Source organism: Corvus moneduloides, chromosome 5 (assembly GCF_009650955.1).
Source record: "Corvus moneduloides isolate bCorMon1 chromosome 5, bCorMon1.pri, whole genome shotgun sequence".
NCBI classification, from domain to species: Eukaryota; Metazoa; Chordata; class Aves; order Passeriformes; family Corvidae; genus Corvus; species Corvus moneduloides.
Genome location: NC_045480.1, coordinates 33,046,015 through 33,064,962, shown reverse-complemented (window position 1 = coordinate 33,064,962; position 18,948 = coordinate 33,046,015). Strand labels below are relative to the sequence as shown.

At 43.2% G+C, this 18,948-nt stretch overlaps 1 protein-coding gene and 1 long non-coding RNA gene across 2 annotated transcripts in view; one reads left to right on the top strand and one right to left on the bottom strand.

The window, feature by feature from the left end:
* ENPP6 (ectonucleotide pyrophosphatase/phosphodiesterase 6) overlaps window positions 1-18,695 on the bottom strand; it is a 31,868-nt gene extending 13,173 nt beyond the window's left edge. The window contains exons 1-3 of the mRNA XM_032109584.1: window positions 18,170-18,695; window positions 7,696-7,875; window positions 1,546-1,657 (exon numbers count right to left, since the gene is read on the bottom strand). Of these exons, the coding sequence (XP_031965475.1) occupies window positions 1,546-1,657; window positions 7,696-7,875; window positions 18,170-18,425 (548 nt within the window). The 5' untranslated portion in view covers window positions 18,426-18,695. The remainder of the gene's footprint in view (window positions 1-1,545; window positions 1,658-7,695; window positions 7,876-18,169) is intronic.
* On the top strand, window positions 10,748-17,042 carry LOC116444306. The gene is made up of 3 exons (XR_004240272.1): window positions 10,748-10,895; window positions 14,309-14,357; window positions 16,890-17,042. It is a non-coding gene; the product is annotated as an uncharacterized LOC116444306 (long non-coding RNA).
* Window positions 18,696-18,948: the final 253 nt, after the last annotated feature.

Here is an 18,948-nt window from a genome sequence, read left to right as displayed (position 1 = left end):
AGACTGTAGCTGTTATTTATGGCAGACATCTTGTAGCAGGGATTTTCACTTTCCTTGAAATCATCAGCTTTCACCTCTTGCAAGTTGTTCCACAGCACTCTTGTGTCCCTTTCCTTTTCCACCACAGACAGCAGCAGACAGCCTTGTGGCTTGGAATGAATTAGCTATCGAAACTCTCCAGCTACCCAAAATAACAGCTTCAAGGGCTGGAACTCTGAGCAGTTTATGCTTCATTTTTAACCATGTTGACAATTACAGAGCTGAAAACCAGCACCGAGCAGCCTTATGTACTGTGCTTCACAGAAACCAGGCAGGAAGCTTCAACTATATCTTGACCCATCCCAAAATTATATCAGACCATAAAGCTTTCTACAGTAAATCTGGGTTTCCACCAGAAGTCAGAGCTGATGTCTGTACTACGTCTTCCATTCCTTTTTTTATTCACTGAATTAAAAGCATTGCAAAATCTCCAGAAAGACTCCTGTGTCTCATATGACTTCCTCATGTCACATGCAGGTAACTTTCTTTAAATCTAAGCTAAATAATTTCAGGACAAAACCTCTCACATGGTCTCAGACACCTTCTGTCTAAGCCCATGCTGCAAACAACACTGATTTGTGAGCATCTGTGCAGCAGGACCCAGTGTGCAACTGAGAGCAACATCTCCAACAGTGTCTCATCATTTCAGAGCCTTTATTTCAAGAACAATCAACACTCAGCATCGGAATACAAAACTTTTCAGTTGCGAATCGCTACGGAGTTACAAATATTAAAGTAGAAGGGTTTCCTAGAATTGGATTAATCATGGAACCAACAAGGTTTTAAAAGAAGGAGCTTAGTTATAGCCAAGGTAAGGCATTGGCTCTACATGTGGTGGTGCAATCTTCCCTGATTTTACAGCCTATGTGGAATTGTCTCTTGTAAATGTTCGGATGAGAGATGGTGGAACTTGAAAGTTGGATATGGAATATACATTTTTCCTAGCAGTTGTCTGAGGGATATATTCCATCAGTTGGACTATATGGTTGTTGTAGGTCCCTTCCAACTGAACTCTTCTATTCTACTGTATTCTATAGTCATATTTGCACGAAATGAATGCCCTCTCCAAAAATATTTTGCTTGAGGTGTTCTAAAATGAAGAAAAAGCCAAAGCATCAGTCTCATAAACAAGTGACTGGAGCTGAATTTCAGAATTTCCCAATTCCCTCTCTAAATCCAAGCATTTCAAAGCCTTTTCTTGCAGGTCAGTGAATAGGCATGCACAGGCTCATCCTGAAGTAGTTTGAAACAGCAAATTAAAAGTAGTAAGCCAGGACAGCTACTCTTTTTTGTGGCCTACAAAGAAACAGAGGAGCACATATTTCTCTCCACTCTTAATGTAAGGGCCTGTTTCTGGTACGGTGTCGTTTCTATGATGATACTATAAAGCAGTTTTGGCCCCCATCTTCCTACCTGGAAGCCCATCCTGAAAATCTCCCTGATAGTAAATCCAAGTACTTGTCCTAGAGAGAAGAAACCCCACACTGCAAAAATCTAGTGACGTACCACAGAGAATTGAGGGCATCACTGATGGCATCTGCGAAGTTTTTGTCTGTTGGGACGCTGAAGTACTCGCGGCAGTAACTTGGTCTGACTCCAAGGATTTCGACCTCACAACCTACGAGCAAAAAATGCGGTAAGCTCTGCTATTTCACCTTGATCACAGACCTCACACCATGGGGTCCAAGTTCAGGTCTGTAAATTCCCTGTGACATTACTTACCTTACGCCTTCCCTGCCGGAAACGATGTGGTTGGCAAGGGAAAAGGGGAGAGAGGTTGGTTTGACAAGTGCTTGTAGCAAACTGTACATTGGATCCTTTTATTTCCCTCTCTAAAGGAAGGTCTCTGTGTGACCTTCCCACAATAAAATGCTTGGTTCCCTCGTGGCAGACCATTTCCACCTAAATCACCAGCTCGTTTATATTTTAACTACTGTGGCCATATAGCCTCATTTTCAGGCTTCCAACATAATAGATTTAGATATTGTTCTCTGAAAGTTCAGCAAATACTTTCCAGTTAGACACACTGTATCTTATGTTGTAATATCCTCTATAAACCGTATTTTATTATGTGATACTAACTTTCCGCTATTATATCTGTTTCCCAGGAGGTCTTATTAAACAGTGTAAACCAATTAACACTCTTGGTAACTTGCAGGCTTCCTTGCAAAATAAAGTCTGTTTTGTGGCCTAAAAATTTATAGCAACAAATCCTACAGGAGAACATGGCCCTGAACATAGAAAAACATGTTTTTGTGAGGTTTCTTTGCCCTTTTGCTCTCCAGTTACTATGCTGCTGAATAATACTAATATTTAAAAGAAGTATGCTTCCAGAAACAATGGATTCATGCAAATTATTATTCCAGTACCCCAGAGTCCTCCCATCACAGGTGTTTTCTGATATATTCCTGGGGCACAAGGAGGAATCAAAACCAAAAAAACCCCACCTTTTGCAAAATGGCCTCTGTATACAGCAACACAGGCTGGTCAAAAAGGCAACTCTAAGCCAAAGCCTGAATCTGTCTATATCTGGGTCCCTCTGCTTCTCCTTTGGGAGGAAAGTGATAGGCATTAAGGACTGTCATAAGCTGACTTGTTGCTTGGGGCGTGAGAACGTGTAAGTACAGAGAGGGCCCTAGAGCAAGCAGAGCTACTATCAGAGGTGATTTACAGTGGTTTGCTTACTGGGACAGTCAATAAAGAGAATCTGTCAGTCTTGCATCTGAGCTCCCATGAGCTCACATCACTGAGGTGCAGTACTGAGACACAGGGAAAAGCACACAGCTTACAGGCCAAGCTGGCTGAGAGTCTTCTGATGTGACGGTTCAGGAGTACCACCAAAGATTAGAAAAACTTGAATGTTTAAGCTTAGGAAATTTTTTAAATCTTCACTGATTTGCAGAAAGCCAGATAAATCAGATGGAAATTACCCTTTCTGAAAGTTAAAGGGCCACAGCACACATGACAGATTCAGTCTGCTCGCCTATGGTAGCAGCTCCCAGGTGTCCGCATGCTTTGTTTCAAGGGACCACATCTATTACGATTAATTAATTACTTGCAATAATAAACATCAAATGTAGTCAACTGATTTACTTTCCTGTAAAAATACATTTGCCTACTCTTGAACCTCTATCTAGTTTTTATTTCTATTAAAATTGTGGGATGGTGCTTACTTTTCATTCTTCCCCTGTTTGTTGCCCCAAACATATCATGTAATCTTCCCTTTCTGCATGAAGATACTTTGGTGTTCATCTCTCCACCATGATCCACCATGACAGTTCTCTGGAGCCTGGATAAACAGCCAGCAGATTACTTGACAAGAACTGACTGTCTAGATCATCCCACAATAAAATTTCTATACATCTGCACACAGCATTCCCAAGAAATTACACTGTGCAACAGAGATGGGTTCCAGCTGATACTTAACCAAATTGTCAGAAAAATGTATTCCACGAAAGGCCTGATGTCATATCCAGGAATTCCCCTGCCCTGAGGGTGCAGAGCTTCAGTCTTTTGCAGGATGTCCTGGGTGCTACAAGCAGCAAAACAAGGGCTTTCATCTACCTCAGATGCTAGAGGTGAGCAGAAGTCTTCTATGTCCTTTGCTAGTATTTCAGGATTGAACTGGAATTTGGAGCCAATTTCTCCTTTGATACTTGAGTCTGGCTCAAGATTGTTTCCAAAACCAGGCAAGAAGTTAAGAATGCATTTGGAAAGTCATTAGAAATGCCTTGCGTTTTAGTTCAGGTGGATAACTGCTCATAGCCAGTGACTAATATGATAATTTTGCCTCTTTTTTTCTTCAGATACTGACATCAGATTGTAATTTTCTCAAATAACATTCCTCAGAATTAGTCATGAGATAATTTTAACTGGGGGTATTAATCTCTTGGGGATCTGGAATATTTTAGTTGCTGAGATATCTTTGCTATTTCTAGATTGTCAAGTGATGAGCATGACATAAAAGACTACAGAGTAGCAACAACTAGAAATCATTTTGGCCATGAGATAGTGATCTTCAAGTGTGCAGTTCATTGACAGTACCATTGGAAATTCAAGCTGCTTAGACACCAAGAACTTCCTTTTCCTTTTTTTTTTTTAACCTCTATGATGAATAGAACTTAAATTAGGGTTTTTAATGTTAGGGCTTTTTCAAGTCCAAAATACTGGCCATGAAGACCCTTTAATATTTAAATTTCATTTTGGTAGAGTCCAGGAAAGATGGTAAATTTTCTCATTCAGGTATTATGGGAAAGGAAATTTAAACAGATTTGGAGACAGCCAAAGGGAATGCTAAGTATTTCTTGGTTAAACTACAAATAGTTAAGCTGTGTTTACTGAGATGTAATGCTAGATACCTATCTGCATAGTTTTGTATGATTCCAAACTTTTATTTAAAAACCTAAACTGCTGGAGCAGGAATAAGGACTTCTTTCAGAGTGATATATAGACCCCTCTTTAGCTATCTGACGTGGGGACCTGAATCTCTGCCAGCTTTAAATTGCGTTTCTAAACATTTATTTAACAGTTGGACACTTCATGTCATAACAGAAGGTTTTGAAAACTTTCCAGACTGGCTGTACAGTCTGGTAAAAATTGTGTTTAAATGGCAAAAGTTGAGTTAAGAGTATTTTTTCTTCCCCCCTCTGTCTCTCATTTCAGTGTTTAGAGAAGTTGTCACTGCACTTCAGCTGAAGCAGTGGCATAGGCTGTTGGGAAATGAAGGAGTTTGAGCATCTGGGATGACACCACTTACTGGGCTGAGGGTGAGGACCACTCCAAAGCTTTGACCTCAACGGTGCTGCCAGGATGCTCATGCACTCCTCTGGGCATTCTCCATCTGCTGGAGCAGCAGTGCTTCCAAGAGGCAACCTGGGTGTGAGGCTATGCCCTTCATCCCATGCACAGCATGAAGAAAGGAGAGAAATGTCCCCACAAGCCAAGGCCTTATGTTTTGGCAGAAGTGGTGTTTGGGACCCCCAGCATGGTGATAGTTTGTCTCCTTTGCTTCTAGAGTCAAGAGATCCCAGATGAATTCTGCCCATGAGTTGTCTTTGCAGGATTTATGTTAGGCTCACAGATAAAGCTGTTGTGATGGTTGTTCACATACGAGAGCCCTCCTGCTCTGTGTTCCTGTGTGCTGGGGTCTGGATTTTATTTCTTTAAGCACTGACTACACATGAGAGAGGAATGTAGGGAAGAAAATGAAGCAGCAGATTTTGGGTTCAGACTTTGCAAAGCTTGGAACTCTCTCTGAGGAGGAAATGGCAGTGGTAAAAGTTAGTCCTGGGAATCAGCACTCTGGCATTTCCAATGCATTCCTGCTACAGTTGATTGATCTAGTTTGTCTTCACTGCTGGCTAAAGAGAAAATAGCATCTTCCAAAAGAAAGTGTGATGAATTTGACTATATATTGCACTTCCTGTTAAGAGTTTCCCAAACTTTTCCTGTTTGGATCTTTATCGTATTTGCAAGATTCATTACTAAGCAGCAGTGAATCTTTAAGCTGGAAAGCTAATCACCAATAGCAGATCGTATGTGGTGCAAATGTCTGTGGGACCTCTATTCACCTTGGTTATTAAGTCTTGGGTTTTTATTTTCATTTTGTTTGGTATAGCTCCTCATTCAATTGGCTTGTTAAGAATTTAAGCTTTAAAATGATAGATCAGAATTTTTAGAAAGAATTTTGTCCTTACTTTGGAACTAGAAAATGGTAAAAAAAAAAATCATATAGGGAAAATGTAATAAATGCTGTTGCATTTGGAGTGACTTCTGTTCACCCCAGTTATACCTGGAGTTCTACTGCAGCCCAACAACCCTGTGTTTTAGTTCAATAGTTCCACATTGCACCCTGCTTCCTATGCCTGACCCTGTATGGCCAATGTGTCCTTTGAGACCACGAATACCCTTAAAATAAACATGTGCTTCAGCTTTTGCTGAACTGAAGCCCTGATGGCTTTGCCAAAGGTCAGCCATCACAGATAAATAATTAAGGACTGACAGAGATACATGTCACAGTCCATAGCTAAAATACCAGATCCATGCAAAAAATTCCCCCTCTGTGTTGTAAGAGGGTCCATGCATACACTGGGGAGCATAAGCACTAGGAAAAGGGGGGCTCTATTGTTTCTTGCAATTTTCAGCTAGAAATAGCAGGCAGAGAAGAGTGAAGGGTATACATATGTGTACAGGGATACATATATATACACACCTCATACGTCTTCTCCCTGGGAAACACTGCTCAAAGGGGAACATGAAGGAGCTAGGTAAAGTCCAAAAGCATTTAATGGAAAGTGATACTGATTTTTTGGATTTTAGCAACTCTCTGTAGGCTGTTACATCTATTCAGTACATAATTATACCTATTGAGAGCAATTACAATAGTAGTTAAAATTTAATAGTCTACAGAAAGAGAGATTTCTGTAAATTTTTAGAAGAATTCCAACATTTTTGTATAATTTCTATATCCTGCTATTTGCCTTGCTGTTAGATCACTTGGGACATCTTCAATAGGAAGCACCATTTTTTAAGGGCTGATCTAAGCTCTTTGACTGCCTCTGAGTCTATAAGGCAATACTGTCATCGTCAGATCTTTTTGCTCTTCAGTACTGTAGAAACACTCTGGATGGCTTTTCAATGTTTTTCATCTTGGTTCACTCTTTCTTCCCATTCCTTAGAATTGTGGGCTTTTTGTCAAGGCACCATTAGCCACATCGCATGGAAAGACTGTGGCCAGGCACACGTGCATTGGGATGCAGAGACGAGCTGGCCAGGAGCCCATGGCATGAGTCAGCTGCCACTGCCCTGCTGGCGCTGGCTGTATTCAGTACAGCTCTTCTAACAGCTCTGTGGTCCTCCAGCCTGCACTTACACATTGAGACTGCAGACTGCTTAGGGTAGGTGGCAGTCAGAAGGTTAGAAAGTTGAGAATCTGGGTACTTTGCAAGGGATTTGGTCTGGTTGCTCAGCTGGAACATCTATTTCCATGTGAGTCCCTAGATGTACAGCCTAAGGGGATATAATACTTCTGTTTGTTAAAAAGGACTCATTATTGCACATCCCTAGTCATTCCAGTGGTCCAATATCTAACAAATGAGGAACAGAAAGGCCAAGTCCCTCCAAATGAATGTCTCAGACTCAGAACAACTGGGACCTCAGATGAATTAACAATGAAGGGGGACCAGAGGACAAGGAGGCTTTGCTTTCAGCTGGATTTTCTTGTCCCCACAGAGCAGATCATCTTCAGCTCTCAGCTACTGATTTCCAGATTAAAACCAAGGAAGCCTTTGGGGGAGGGTGGTTACTGTTTAACTTTGACTGGACCATGAACCATTCATGGAGCAATCACTCAGCATAGCAGAAGTTACAGGTGGGAAGAGGAACAAGCACTTGACAGAGGAAGGGGGGCTCTTCAAGCCAGCACCCTCCTGACGCTAGCATTTAGTGGAAAGCTGCCTCTAGTGATACTTCAGTCTCCTCCTTTCTAAGCATATGCAAATTATCATGACCGAAGAAGAGCTAATTCATTTCTATGTGTGGTTAGTAAAGAACATAAAATTCCTATCTGTATTTCAGAACTGTATTAGAGAACCATTCCTACAGCATATGGAGTGCTCAGATGTCAAGATGCACTGTAGCAACTTTTCACATACTAACCTGGCCAGTAGTACATGGAAACGTTCTTTTTAGCTTTCATCATTGTGACCCACAAAGGCTCTGATCCATTCCACCAGAGAGGCAGCAGGCTTTCTTTATTCACACCAATATCAAAAGATACATTTGCCTTCTGGTCCCACATGTAGTTTCCAGTCATCTGATGGACCTCACAGTGGCGACCTTTGAGAGTGAAGAAAAAAAAGCAGCACAATCAGATTGGTGTTCTTCAGTAGAAGGATGCTGGCAGCACTGCCACTGCTACTACTGGATCATCCAGCAAATCAGCTGGAAAGCCGTGACTTGAATTCAGAGATCTCTTACCTTGTGACCATTCATAAAATCTCCCTGACTCTTACCTTTTACTGAGGTGCTCCGGTTTGCTCACTAAATCCCCCAGTTCAGACACCCAAAAGTTAGTTGCTGAAGCTTTTCATCCCCCATGTGTTCCCCTCACAATCAATGGATGAGAAGAGTCATGTCTAGAGAGCAATTCATGCCACCCTAAGACAGGCATCTCAGGTATCTGGAGGTGCATATACTCTCTATTATTGGTAGAGAAAGATCACAGCCTTTTCTCAGCTTCAGGCAGCCAAATTTTAGACAGCTGAGGCCAGAAGAAACAAATCTCTCACCCCATGGCCTGCTCAACATTTCAGCCCCACACAAAAACCATGTCAGCAGCAGCCCACGGGTGCCACAAGTTTGGCTGACACCTGGTTCCTTCTATACACCCAACACCTGCCAAGTCTGAGGCCATTTTAAGGTACCCATCAGCACTCACAACCAGAGGGCTGTGGGAAGCAAGCTGTGAACGGAAGGTGATAAGAGCACAATCTAGAATCATAGAAAAAAGATTGGGAAACTTGCATTTCTTATTCCTTTATCCATAGGGCACGTTGTTTTTCTGCAAACAGGCAAAAACTAGGCAAACACATTTTATTTTCCATTATTGTTAGCTTTTCTTTTTTTTCTTGTAATGATCATGCTTTGTTCTTGGTTGTGGGCACAGCAATCATTTCATCAGACATGTTCAGGCCCCTTATTGTATCGGAGGGGCCCTTGGGCAACTTCATATTACAAGAAACTAGTATATAATAACTGAGATATGTCTTCTACTTCTTGTAATTGACAGAGAGAAGATACCATATTTTAGGAGTTATTCTGAAGATGAATTAACAGAAATGGGAAAAGAAATGTTGAAGATTAAGTCGTACTAGAAGTTCCTTATTTCCATATCTTAAAAAGCAACAGAAGATTGTGTTAGACACTGTCCTCATTAGCTGGTGAGTCATATTATTGCAGGGATCCAGATAACATGCTTTGATTATTTTGAGCCTGAGCATGGTGATCAGAACTGAAATAACCTTGGTATTCTTATTCTGTTATTTCAAGCAGAGGACTCTGTATACTTTGGGTGCATGTGATCTTGAAATGGATTTTGAACTCTCCTTCCCTACTAAAAAGTATTTCAATTATGCAAAACATTTCCTCCTTCCCAGAGGAAAAAAGTGGTCCCAGTTTGTGGCAGTCACTACTTACCATACTTAGCAAACAGGTTTAATATAGGAGAACTGGTAGATTGGATGGGCAGTAATTTGTTCTCTTCAGGCTGTCAAGTGCTCTCTTTGCTGTAAGTCTCAAAAGAGATAGGAAGGAAGGAAGTCTCTATAGTGCATCAAAAACATAGGCCTACAATTTACAGGACATCAGCTTCTTAAAGTCCATGTATTCCTAAGCATCTATCAACCTGATAAACTGCAGCAGGTAATTTGTGCCAGCCTGGGAAACTTGCAGGTGAGTGCTGAAGTTCTGTCAGTGTGAAACCTACAGATTAGGTATCTGTATGATGTATGGTGTAGTCTTCGTATACAAACAATGGGCTCTAGCTGCTACTGATCCTATAGGACTTAAGGTCTGCTCTCTGTTTATCCACATTTTTAAGGAAGAGATTGGAGACTGTTCTTTGTAGTATTGTAGGGAAGTTTAACTGTTTGAACTAATACAGAGGACAGTGTTCTGTTCTCTGCATTAGATTAGTTCAATTTTCTATGGACTCCAAATCCTTTTCTTAATATTGAAAAAGAGGCCTAGAAGACTGTAAGGCATCAGTTTTCATTGCAGATGTGCCTGGTTCACAGGGTCAGAAAAGAAGATCAGGTGAGCAACAGAACAAAAGACGTGACCATTTAAGGCCATTCACGTCTGCTTACCTGAGGCCTGTATCTCAGACCCTAGACTTGTTTGGAAGACATCAATAATCAACTAATTAATCTTTTCCTTGAGTTGCTCCTCCCAAAATTTATCACAAGTAAACACTGTTCAAAAAGTACGCCTGACCTCTAATTTTATTTTTGACCTTTGTTAATCTTCAACCATGGCTATTCTGAGCCTTGCTCACTAGATTGAAAAGCCCTGGAATAACTGGCATTTCTGCCCCTGCCCCCTCCCCCACAAGATACTTGTACACAGAATCAAGGCCATTTCTCAAGTTTCTTTTGGGTCACGTGTACAACCCCAGTTCTTTATATCCCCTGTTTTCTCCAGCCTAAGAAAATTACGTTTGGTGTGCTTCTTTTGAATCATTATCAGAATAGCAACATGGTGCTAGGGAGTCACCATAACATTCTGGATTTATTATTTCTTCCATTACTGCCACTTTCCTCTGTAATCAAACATTATCTTAACAGTTCCAAAAATAGAAGCAGGGCAGAAAGTACTTTCAGCATACAGATGTCATTATTTACACTCACTGTAATTGTAGTAAAAATTACTCCTTCCTCAAGCAAGAGAGGAAAACAAAGAGGGTATAGTTCCCAGGAATATGATAACTGCTGTATCCTTCTGGAGGAGAGCCAGTAAGTTGGGTTTTTTTTTGCAAGTCTGCATGCTACAGCTTACTTGGACACTACACTTCATACAGCATTTGTCTAAAGCACATTCCCATGTCTCCAAGCACTTTCGTCAGCATTCAAATGAATCTCTGCAAAACAAAGACGAAATTTAAAAAACCAGCAAAACACACAGCCACTTGGCCAGCCACAACAGCAGCACAGTAACGCTGCGTGCTCTGCACCCTGCATTGGCTGCGCCTGAGATCCGGAGGCCAGAGCGTGCACTCCTGGGCCATTTGCCATCTCTGCACTGAGCAAATCAGATTCATCAGAGAATCCACAGTGTGCATATTCGCCAATGCAGCAAAGGTACCGTAACCTGATGATGAGCATCAGCACATCCATTTAGCTAAATGTACTATGAAGTATTATATATATGCCTTGCCATTATGATGAGACCTTTCCTCTTGTGTCCCACCATGATGTCCCCACTCTCTAGAAAGTGACAAGAGTTGGGGGGGCAGATGCAAGCACAAGCTCCCAATGGGCTATACAGGCTGGGGAAGAGTTAAGTTCTTCCATGCAAACAGCTGGATGACTTGCCTTGGGAAGTGCTCTGCTCTGCTTATGCTGCCTGCCATAAGGATGAAGAAAGCAGGACTTAGAAGGCACCAGCACCATATTCCTGTTCTGGAGCAGATATAGCGGTTCTTGTCCCCAGGAACTGAGCTTTGATATAGGCCCTGCTCTGCTGTTCCCCTGATGGGTCTCATCTGCTCTGCTTTGAAATGAAAGATCACAGGGTGAAAACAAAACCCATGTGCTAAACCTGAAGTAGCCTGGAGAAGGCCAGAGCTCATGAGAAGTCTGGGGGGAATGCTGGCCTGGGCAAAGTGGCCCTGCCATCTGCCCAAGTAAAACCAGTATTTGCATAATGTGCATGGACAATTCATGTTTCAAAGGAACTTGCTGGCAAAGTCTTTCCAACTTTTTATGACCTCTAATACCAGACAGAGCCAAAGCATAAACACATTAGACTGCACCAGGTAAGACTTTGCAATTCAAGCTGGATCACATCAAAAAGCACAGAAAAAAAAAAATCTCTGCTACACACAGCATTATTTTTTTCCCTAAAGGGGATTCATTTAGTAAGAGCTTGAAACTCTTAATTCAATGCTTTCATCATGGGGCCAGGGCTGGGGTGCACAAAAATTGCTTATAAATCATTCAGCTGAAGTTTTGCAGATGCTTTCTTATGTGGGAAGTCAGGTCTTGTGTCCTGGAGAGCAGGGACTCTGAGCTGTTGGTTGCTCTCCTGAATTGTGGTGGGCTCAGGGACCACTCTGGGACTCCTGAACCCCCAGAGCTGGGTGTGGCTCAAGAGCACTGAAGGTCCAAGCACTACAGAGGGCCTGGACAGAACAATGGACAAGCTGCTGCCTGTACTATTAGACAGAGTATGAGCCTCTGGCAGTAACTTCAGCTCTAGGCTAAGAAATACCTTGGTACATGAATGTCCACTTAGCTAATAGCTGGTAGTAGGTAGTAGTTGTGAGGTTGTAGCTAGTAAGAAGGAAAAAACTCTGTATTTCAATTTGTAGCATTGTGAACTTGTGTTAGAAAAAACTTTCTGTTCTACACTTCAGAAGCATTTCCATTTTTTTAACTGGTAGAACGCAAACACAGATTTTTGCAATATTTTGTTCGTGAAACAGAAAAATCTTGACACTTGGAATTGCAGCCTTTCTGCAGGTGGTGAGTAAACAAAGTGAGAGGAAGAATGTGAAAATGAAAATCCTCCTGGTTCCTACTATCTTTTCCAGCCTGTTCTTGCTGGGATAGTACCCTTTCCCTACCAGTTAATAGTATTACCACAGACTTATTCATTTTATTTATTTATTTATTTATTTATTCTTTATTTATTCTTTTGCTTCCCAACACAGAGTTTTAGAAATGGAAAGCTAATGAATCCAAGAAAAGTAAGAGACTTGATTTCAGAGCTGTATGTCACAAACAGAATCTTTTAAATCTTTACTGCTGCTGGCATCTGTAGCTCTTTAAGAGGACCAAAAAGAAAAAATCCTTTTCCCTTGTGACTCATCATGCGCTCTGTCCTTCTGGATTTTTTCTAAGCTTGGACAGTGAAGTAGAGATAGTTTTAGTTCATGTGTGTGTAATAAACTTCCCTGTTATACTCCTTACATTTTTTTACCTCAGAAAACACACAGGTATTGCTTACATAGTTAAGAACTTGCTTAACTGCTGAACAGAAATTGTCAGCATCCTTTTCTGGACCAGGCTGGTGTCAGGATGCCATTAACTGTGCAGCAGAAAAGATCCATCCACTAGAACCATCACCAGGATGGGCTTCCTTCAGGTACTGAGTGGAAGGAGCCTGGAGCTGCTGTACTTTAAATCAGAAAACCTCTCACAGCAAACGATAAATATACTAGTATGTGTGCACATCAGCCAGACTCCAGAAGATTCCAGGGTGGGGAGCCCAAATGGTATTTTCTCCCAGTAAACATGGAATAAACAGGACTCAGTGTATGTTGATTTCCTGTGCTCAGGGGAAAACAGATGTAGACTGACTGTTTGTTAGACTTCAGCATCATCCACCAAAGCCCTTCAGCAGTTAAGTATGCCAACATCAAGAGTGAGGAGTGAAGGGAAGATTGCTGAAACATGGAAGCTGGGTGAAACCTTCAGTCTGGCAGAGTAGAACTTGATGTCACCTATTCCTGGGACCTCGGCCATGTTGCCCTGTTCCCTACTGCCATGCAGAGGAGGAGGTGATGGCATATGCAGGGATGAGCAGCAGTGGCTGAGGAAACACCATACACCACCCCTGTATTTCAGACAAGCCCTAAATGTGCCATCACCGTGTTGCAGCGAGTCTGGGACAGCCCTGCAAAGGCCACAGCCCTCACTCTGGGTGCAGGAGACTGAAATATCCTCTACCTTTTCCTCCATCCCTCAATCTTCATGGGACCTCACAGCCCCTTTGCCACTTATTTAAGATCAGGTCCTGTCCAAAGAGGCACATGGAGGATCCTTGCTGGCTCCTCTCAAAGCAGTTCCCCAGCCATCTTGGCAATCAGGGGCTCCCTTTCCTTCCCATGGAGGCCAAGTGAAATATGTATCTTGGATGTGGGGCTGCACATAGGCAGCTGGCACATCCTCATGGAAGACCTGCCAGAAAGACTTCAATTCTAGCTATGATCCTGGAAAAGAAATCCTTTCTGGATTTCTGTCTCAGATGTGATACTGTCCATGTTTATGCTGGCTGGAAATATGAGGCACCCCTGAGTGCTCTCAGCTGGGGGGGGGACTTCAGGAGAGCTGGACTGCAAGGAGTCCTTCATCACCGCTCCAACACCTGCAGCTTGTCAGGTGAGGGAGACCCAACCACAGCATGAGCAGCTTTTCTCGACAGATACAGCACGAGGTGCTCTGAAGCAGTAACTCCTGCTTGCAGTGGTTACAGGGGAGACCTCAGACTTTGCACTGAACTTGGCATGAGCACTCCCTGCAGAACCAGGCCACAACAGGGAAAGGGAAAAATTAAAAACTCCCCACAGGATAACAATCCGAGGTGGCTTGTGGTCTTAATTCCTTCCTTTTCAAAACAAACAGCACATGGTGTGATTAAGGAAGCCTTTTGAATAGATGTATTTGGACTCCTTCTTCCCTCCCTTGCCAAGCCCACAAAAAGTCCTGCAAAAGCTCTGTCACAGCAGCAACATCTCCTTTTACCTAATTCTCCATTTCATGTTTTTCAGGGCAACAGTTGCAATATCGTAATTGCACCATGGAGAGCAAGAACACCAGGTAGGATTCAGTCTAGCAGCTCAGAAAGCAACCCAACCACCTGAAAACAAGTCTTTATGCCACAGTAGAAGCCAATACTAAGAAACATGGCATGAAGGAAGTTGCTAGAGAAGACTGCTGGGGAAGACTTTCAAAGAGTTGGATTTTAAGCTAGCACATCCTTGAGCTACCATGCACAGCACCAGGTTTTTGTAACAAAACAGCTTCTCTGGTTGCTTGTCAGTGAGATCCCTTTGCACCAGCACTGATTTTGCTTCTGTTTGATGCTTCTTCATGCAACTATCAGGTCATGATGCCATGCCCTGGCCTGCAGGAAGACTGAAGCTTCATCCCAAGCTCTGAATTACTTTGTGATTTTACATAAGGAAGCCAAACCATTAATATTTTTCTGGTTTCTACGCTCTGGTTTTCTTTCTCATAATTGTGGTAGGTTTGCAGGAAAGGAAAAGACCTCTAAGCAGGCTCTGGGCTTTGGGCTGAGGCTTTCTGTGTGACTTGGGGAAGCTCCAGCAAATATCTTATCACAGGTTAACAACAGCAGCAGATATAAACAGGAGGGGGACCCATGAAGAGCTCTGCATGACCACTACATGCACTACATGACCACAGGCAATTCACCTCCCTCCCAGGTTTCCCTTCCAAAATTTATACTTTTAGTTCACCAGGCTGGACCCTATTTGTCCTGCGGTGTTAGTGCTTCACCCAGCACGTCATCTCAGCAGAATGGGGTGTGATTCTCATTAGTATACATTAGATAGTTGCTTTTAGATATGTGGCTCTTGGTCAACAGTTACAGTTGCATCTCTTTAGTTACAGCTTTTAAAATCTCGGTACATTTGCCATTTCCTATGAATATTAAATTCAGTCAGGCTGCCCTCTTGAAATCATTGGTTAAGTAAAATATAATGACTAGAAGATCCTGCAGATAGTTGGGCAGCTGTGCTGCATGCCATTACTTGTGAGCTGTCAGTGCAGAGGAGTGCTGTGCTCTGGCAGGGCCAAAGGGTGAACTTTGGCATCTACACTGAGGCTGGTGCTGCTGATCTCCATAACCTCTGCCTGCAGGTCTGGGCAGGAGGAGGAGGTGGTGAGTTCGTGTTTGAGACTGACCTGTCCCAATGATGATGGTATCTGAGGGGCAGAGTCCACTGCCCTCCTCCAAAGCCACAGAAATGAGAGAGAACTTCTCTCATTTAGTAATAACTCAACCGCTTGGTAGTCATGAAGGTTGCATGGGGTGAAGGGCAGTAGGCAGAAAGGAAAGGCCTTGCTCACAAGAATGAATAGAGGCAAGTCAGATACACACAAACTACAACACTTTTATGCACATGCTGTCCAAGACCTGGCAGCCATGTATATTCCTGAATGGATGTGGAACCATAAGGCCTTGTGAATGAGCAGAGAAAGAAGGGACAGGAGTATTTATCAAAACAAATAAACAAACAAAAAACCAAAGTAGGATAGAATGAACAAGCCAGGGATGGGAATGTGCAGGTAGAGCCAGAAATTTCTTCAACTGATTTAGTTGAAAGAAGCCAATATACTATGAAGACAAATACAACGTTTTGGAGGTTAAAATTTGAATTTCTTAGCAGCTCATGAAACAGCAGTGTAGGACAAGACATGAAGAATAATTTGTTCCTGATTTCCCAGAAGAAACTGTGGCAGCATTTAACTCCCATACATCCCAGTTGCAAACAGAAAGAAAACCAGTTGCAGTTGTGTCTCCCTGCAGCAGAGGGGATGCATGGCTGGTGAGATGAGATGAAAGCTTCCCCATGCCCATACAGCAGCACCAGGGAGACAGTAGCCTCCTATTCCCTAAGCAGGTCATTAGAGCAGGATGCTTATGTCACCCTGCCTTGCTGAATTTTCTCCAAAACCTGTCCCAACTCTGCAAATTAAATGGATGCAGACTCAACACAGCTTAACACTTGATCTGGCACGTTCTCTGCACTCCTAACCACACCACCCCATAAAACCTCCTTTCAGTGGAAATGGCACCATGGCCCCAAAGGGTAAGAACAGTGAAGCTATGGGATTTACTCTGCTGTCATGTCAGGACACAGTTATAGGGTCCACTAACACCCCAAGGGCTCAAGGGTAGTCTTGGGTCTTCCTCTGGGCGTGTTCATCACCTAAAACTTAGTCCTCAATTGGTTCCTGACCTACTTAATACTACTGTGACTCATGTGTTAGGAAGGTGAATTGATATTTGCAATTATATTGTATTTGCATTGATATCCTTATCATAAAGTCAGGCATACTTGCAAGAAGAGTTGAGCTTAGTCTCACAGACTATCTTACTGCTACAGGTTGAAGTGCAGAACTCTACTAAAAATATGAGAAGTCCAGTAGTGGTGTTTCATCACCTGAAACAAAACTCTTTCTTTGTGAGTGCAAAGTAGGATATTTTCAAAACTCCTCAAAAGGCTGATTATAGACTTCACTATATGTATACACACTTAGTAAGAGTGATGACTAAATGTGGTTAGGAGTGAATGTGCTCAATTTTCTTCTTCTCTTTAACAGCTCCATCCAAAGATTTTTGCACCTATGAGGTATTAGGTCGGTTTGCCTATGTACACCTGAAACATGACCTGGAGTGGAACACCTCTGTTTTCAGTCACGACATTTATTCTGCATTCATATATTTGCACCAAATAATGAAAATAAAAAAAACAAAACCAACCCTGTGATGGTTTTATACTCTGATCAGAGGTGAGCAAAGAGAAAAGCATTTCTCTTGAAAGAGAGGGAAGAAGGGGTTAAGCAGTTTCAAAACAAGCTGGGCACAACTGATGTCAGATTTTTGTCTTACAATGGCATCTATTTGCTTTCCCAGCAAGCAGTATATGAATCACTGGGCACTGCATTGTTCCAAGGATAGCGGAAGATGCCACATATCTTCGGAGAGGACAGATTTTCTTACTCCTCCTCATTAGGTGGAAACTCTTGTTTATTCAATAACTCCAGAGAAAAATCCAAGTAGAAACTCCAGAAAAAAAATTTGTTTCGTTGGGTTTTCTTGGTTTTTTTTACTTAACTGTTGTTTCCTTGGTGTCTGTCTCTGAAGGAATTGGCCCAGCTGTACTCTCTGCACCTTCCTAGTGTCACTGTAATCATGTGTCCTCCACATAAGATTAAAAGCAAATTGGCACCATGAAAACTATGACTGCCCTCTCAATTTTCTGAAAGCCTGCCCTGGACATTCTGAAAAACTGCAGGGGAGTAAAAGCAAAAATCCTGACTTTTTTTCCATTTGGCTGTTTTGAATTATTACAGATATGAGTACTTAGAGCAAAGTTAAGAAAACAGAAAATCTACTGAGTTAAAAAGAAATTTAATGTTGAACTTGCCAAAACAGACCTGCTGACTGAAAATAAGTTCTTAGTGTAGCCACACTCAATGCATGCACACACATGCATTTTTATTAAAGCCCCTGAGCAGTCTCTGTATTCATTTTCCATGCATTCCCAGTTGTTTTTATGTTCTATATGCTCGCACCAGGGAGTCCCAGCTGGCCATGATGCTGAGGCGTTAGCAGGTAGGGACCTGGCTACACTGCGGATAAACAAAGGGAGCTTCAAAAATTAGCTCCAAGTGGCATTTCCTAGTTTGGAACAGGTTTCAGGGAAAAAAATCTGGGTTGTAATACCACAGTGCTTTTAAACTCCCAGCTAAAAAAAGCACGACTTGGGTTATTTTTATATCTTCTTCAAAAGAAAAAGTCACAGGGAGCTGTTTTCCACTTCAGCACTGGGAGCTGGCAGCTCTGAAGAGCATCACAGCACAGAAATACACGTACTCACCTGTCATCAGCGTGTAGTAATTTGGGTAAGAGAGGCTGGGGAAGTCTGGGGTCATGTAATCCACCTTCACCCCCATGTTCACAATGTCCCGAAAGCCCGGCAGACCCTCCAGCTCGCTGTCATCAATGTAGTCGAAGCGAAAGCCGTCGAGCAGGAACACCAGGAGCTTACGGTGGGCCGAGGAGGCGGCGGGAGGCAGCAGGAGGGCGGTGAGGGCAGCGCCCAGGAGGGCGGCGAGGAGGCTGCGGCTCTCCATGGCAGGAGGCAGTGAGGGATCTGCGGCAGCTCCGGGGCCGGACCTGGCACTGCTGTACCGCTCCCGCTTCCAGCGCCCGCGTTAAAGCTACAGCGCTGCCCCGCGCCGCAGACGTGGGAGGTCACAGGTTAATTGCAAGCAGATGACTAACCTCGAGCTGAGGAAAGAGCTCAGTACTTCCCAGCTGCAGGAAAAAATGCTTCGCAGCGATGGGGAACACACAGCATAAAAGTAACCGGAGCCTCTCAGGACACTCCGCAGACACTCCCGAGGCAGTGTGGGCACGCTGCCCGCTGGCCTCCGGCGAGGAGGGGCCGCGACGGCAGCGCGCTCCCACCGCCGGCAGCGAGCGGAGCCCGCTCCCCGGGCAGCCCAGCTCCGCGCCGGGGCTGCGGCTCGCAGGGGTCTCGCAGAGAGGGGCTGCACTCTTTGAAACACAGACTTACATCTCCAGCAGCGCGAACGCGGGCTTTCTTCTCATCTCTCCGGCAGTGGCTTCTGATAGAACTCAGAGTGAGATTAA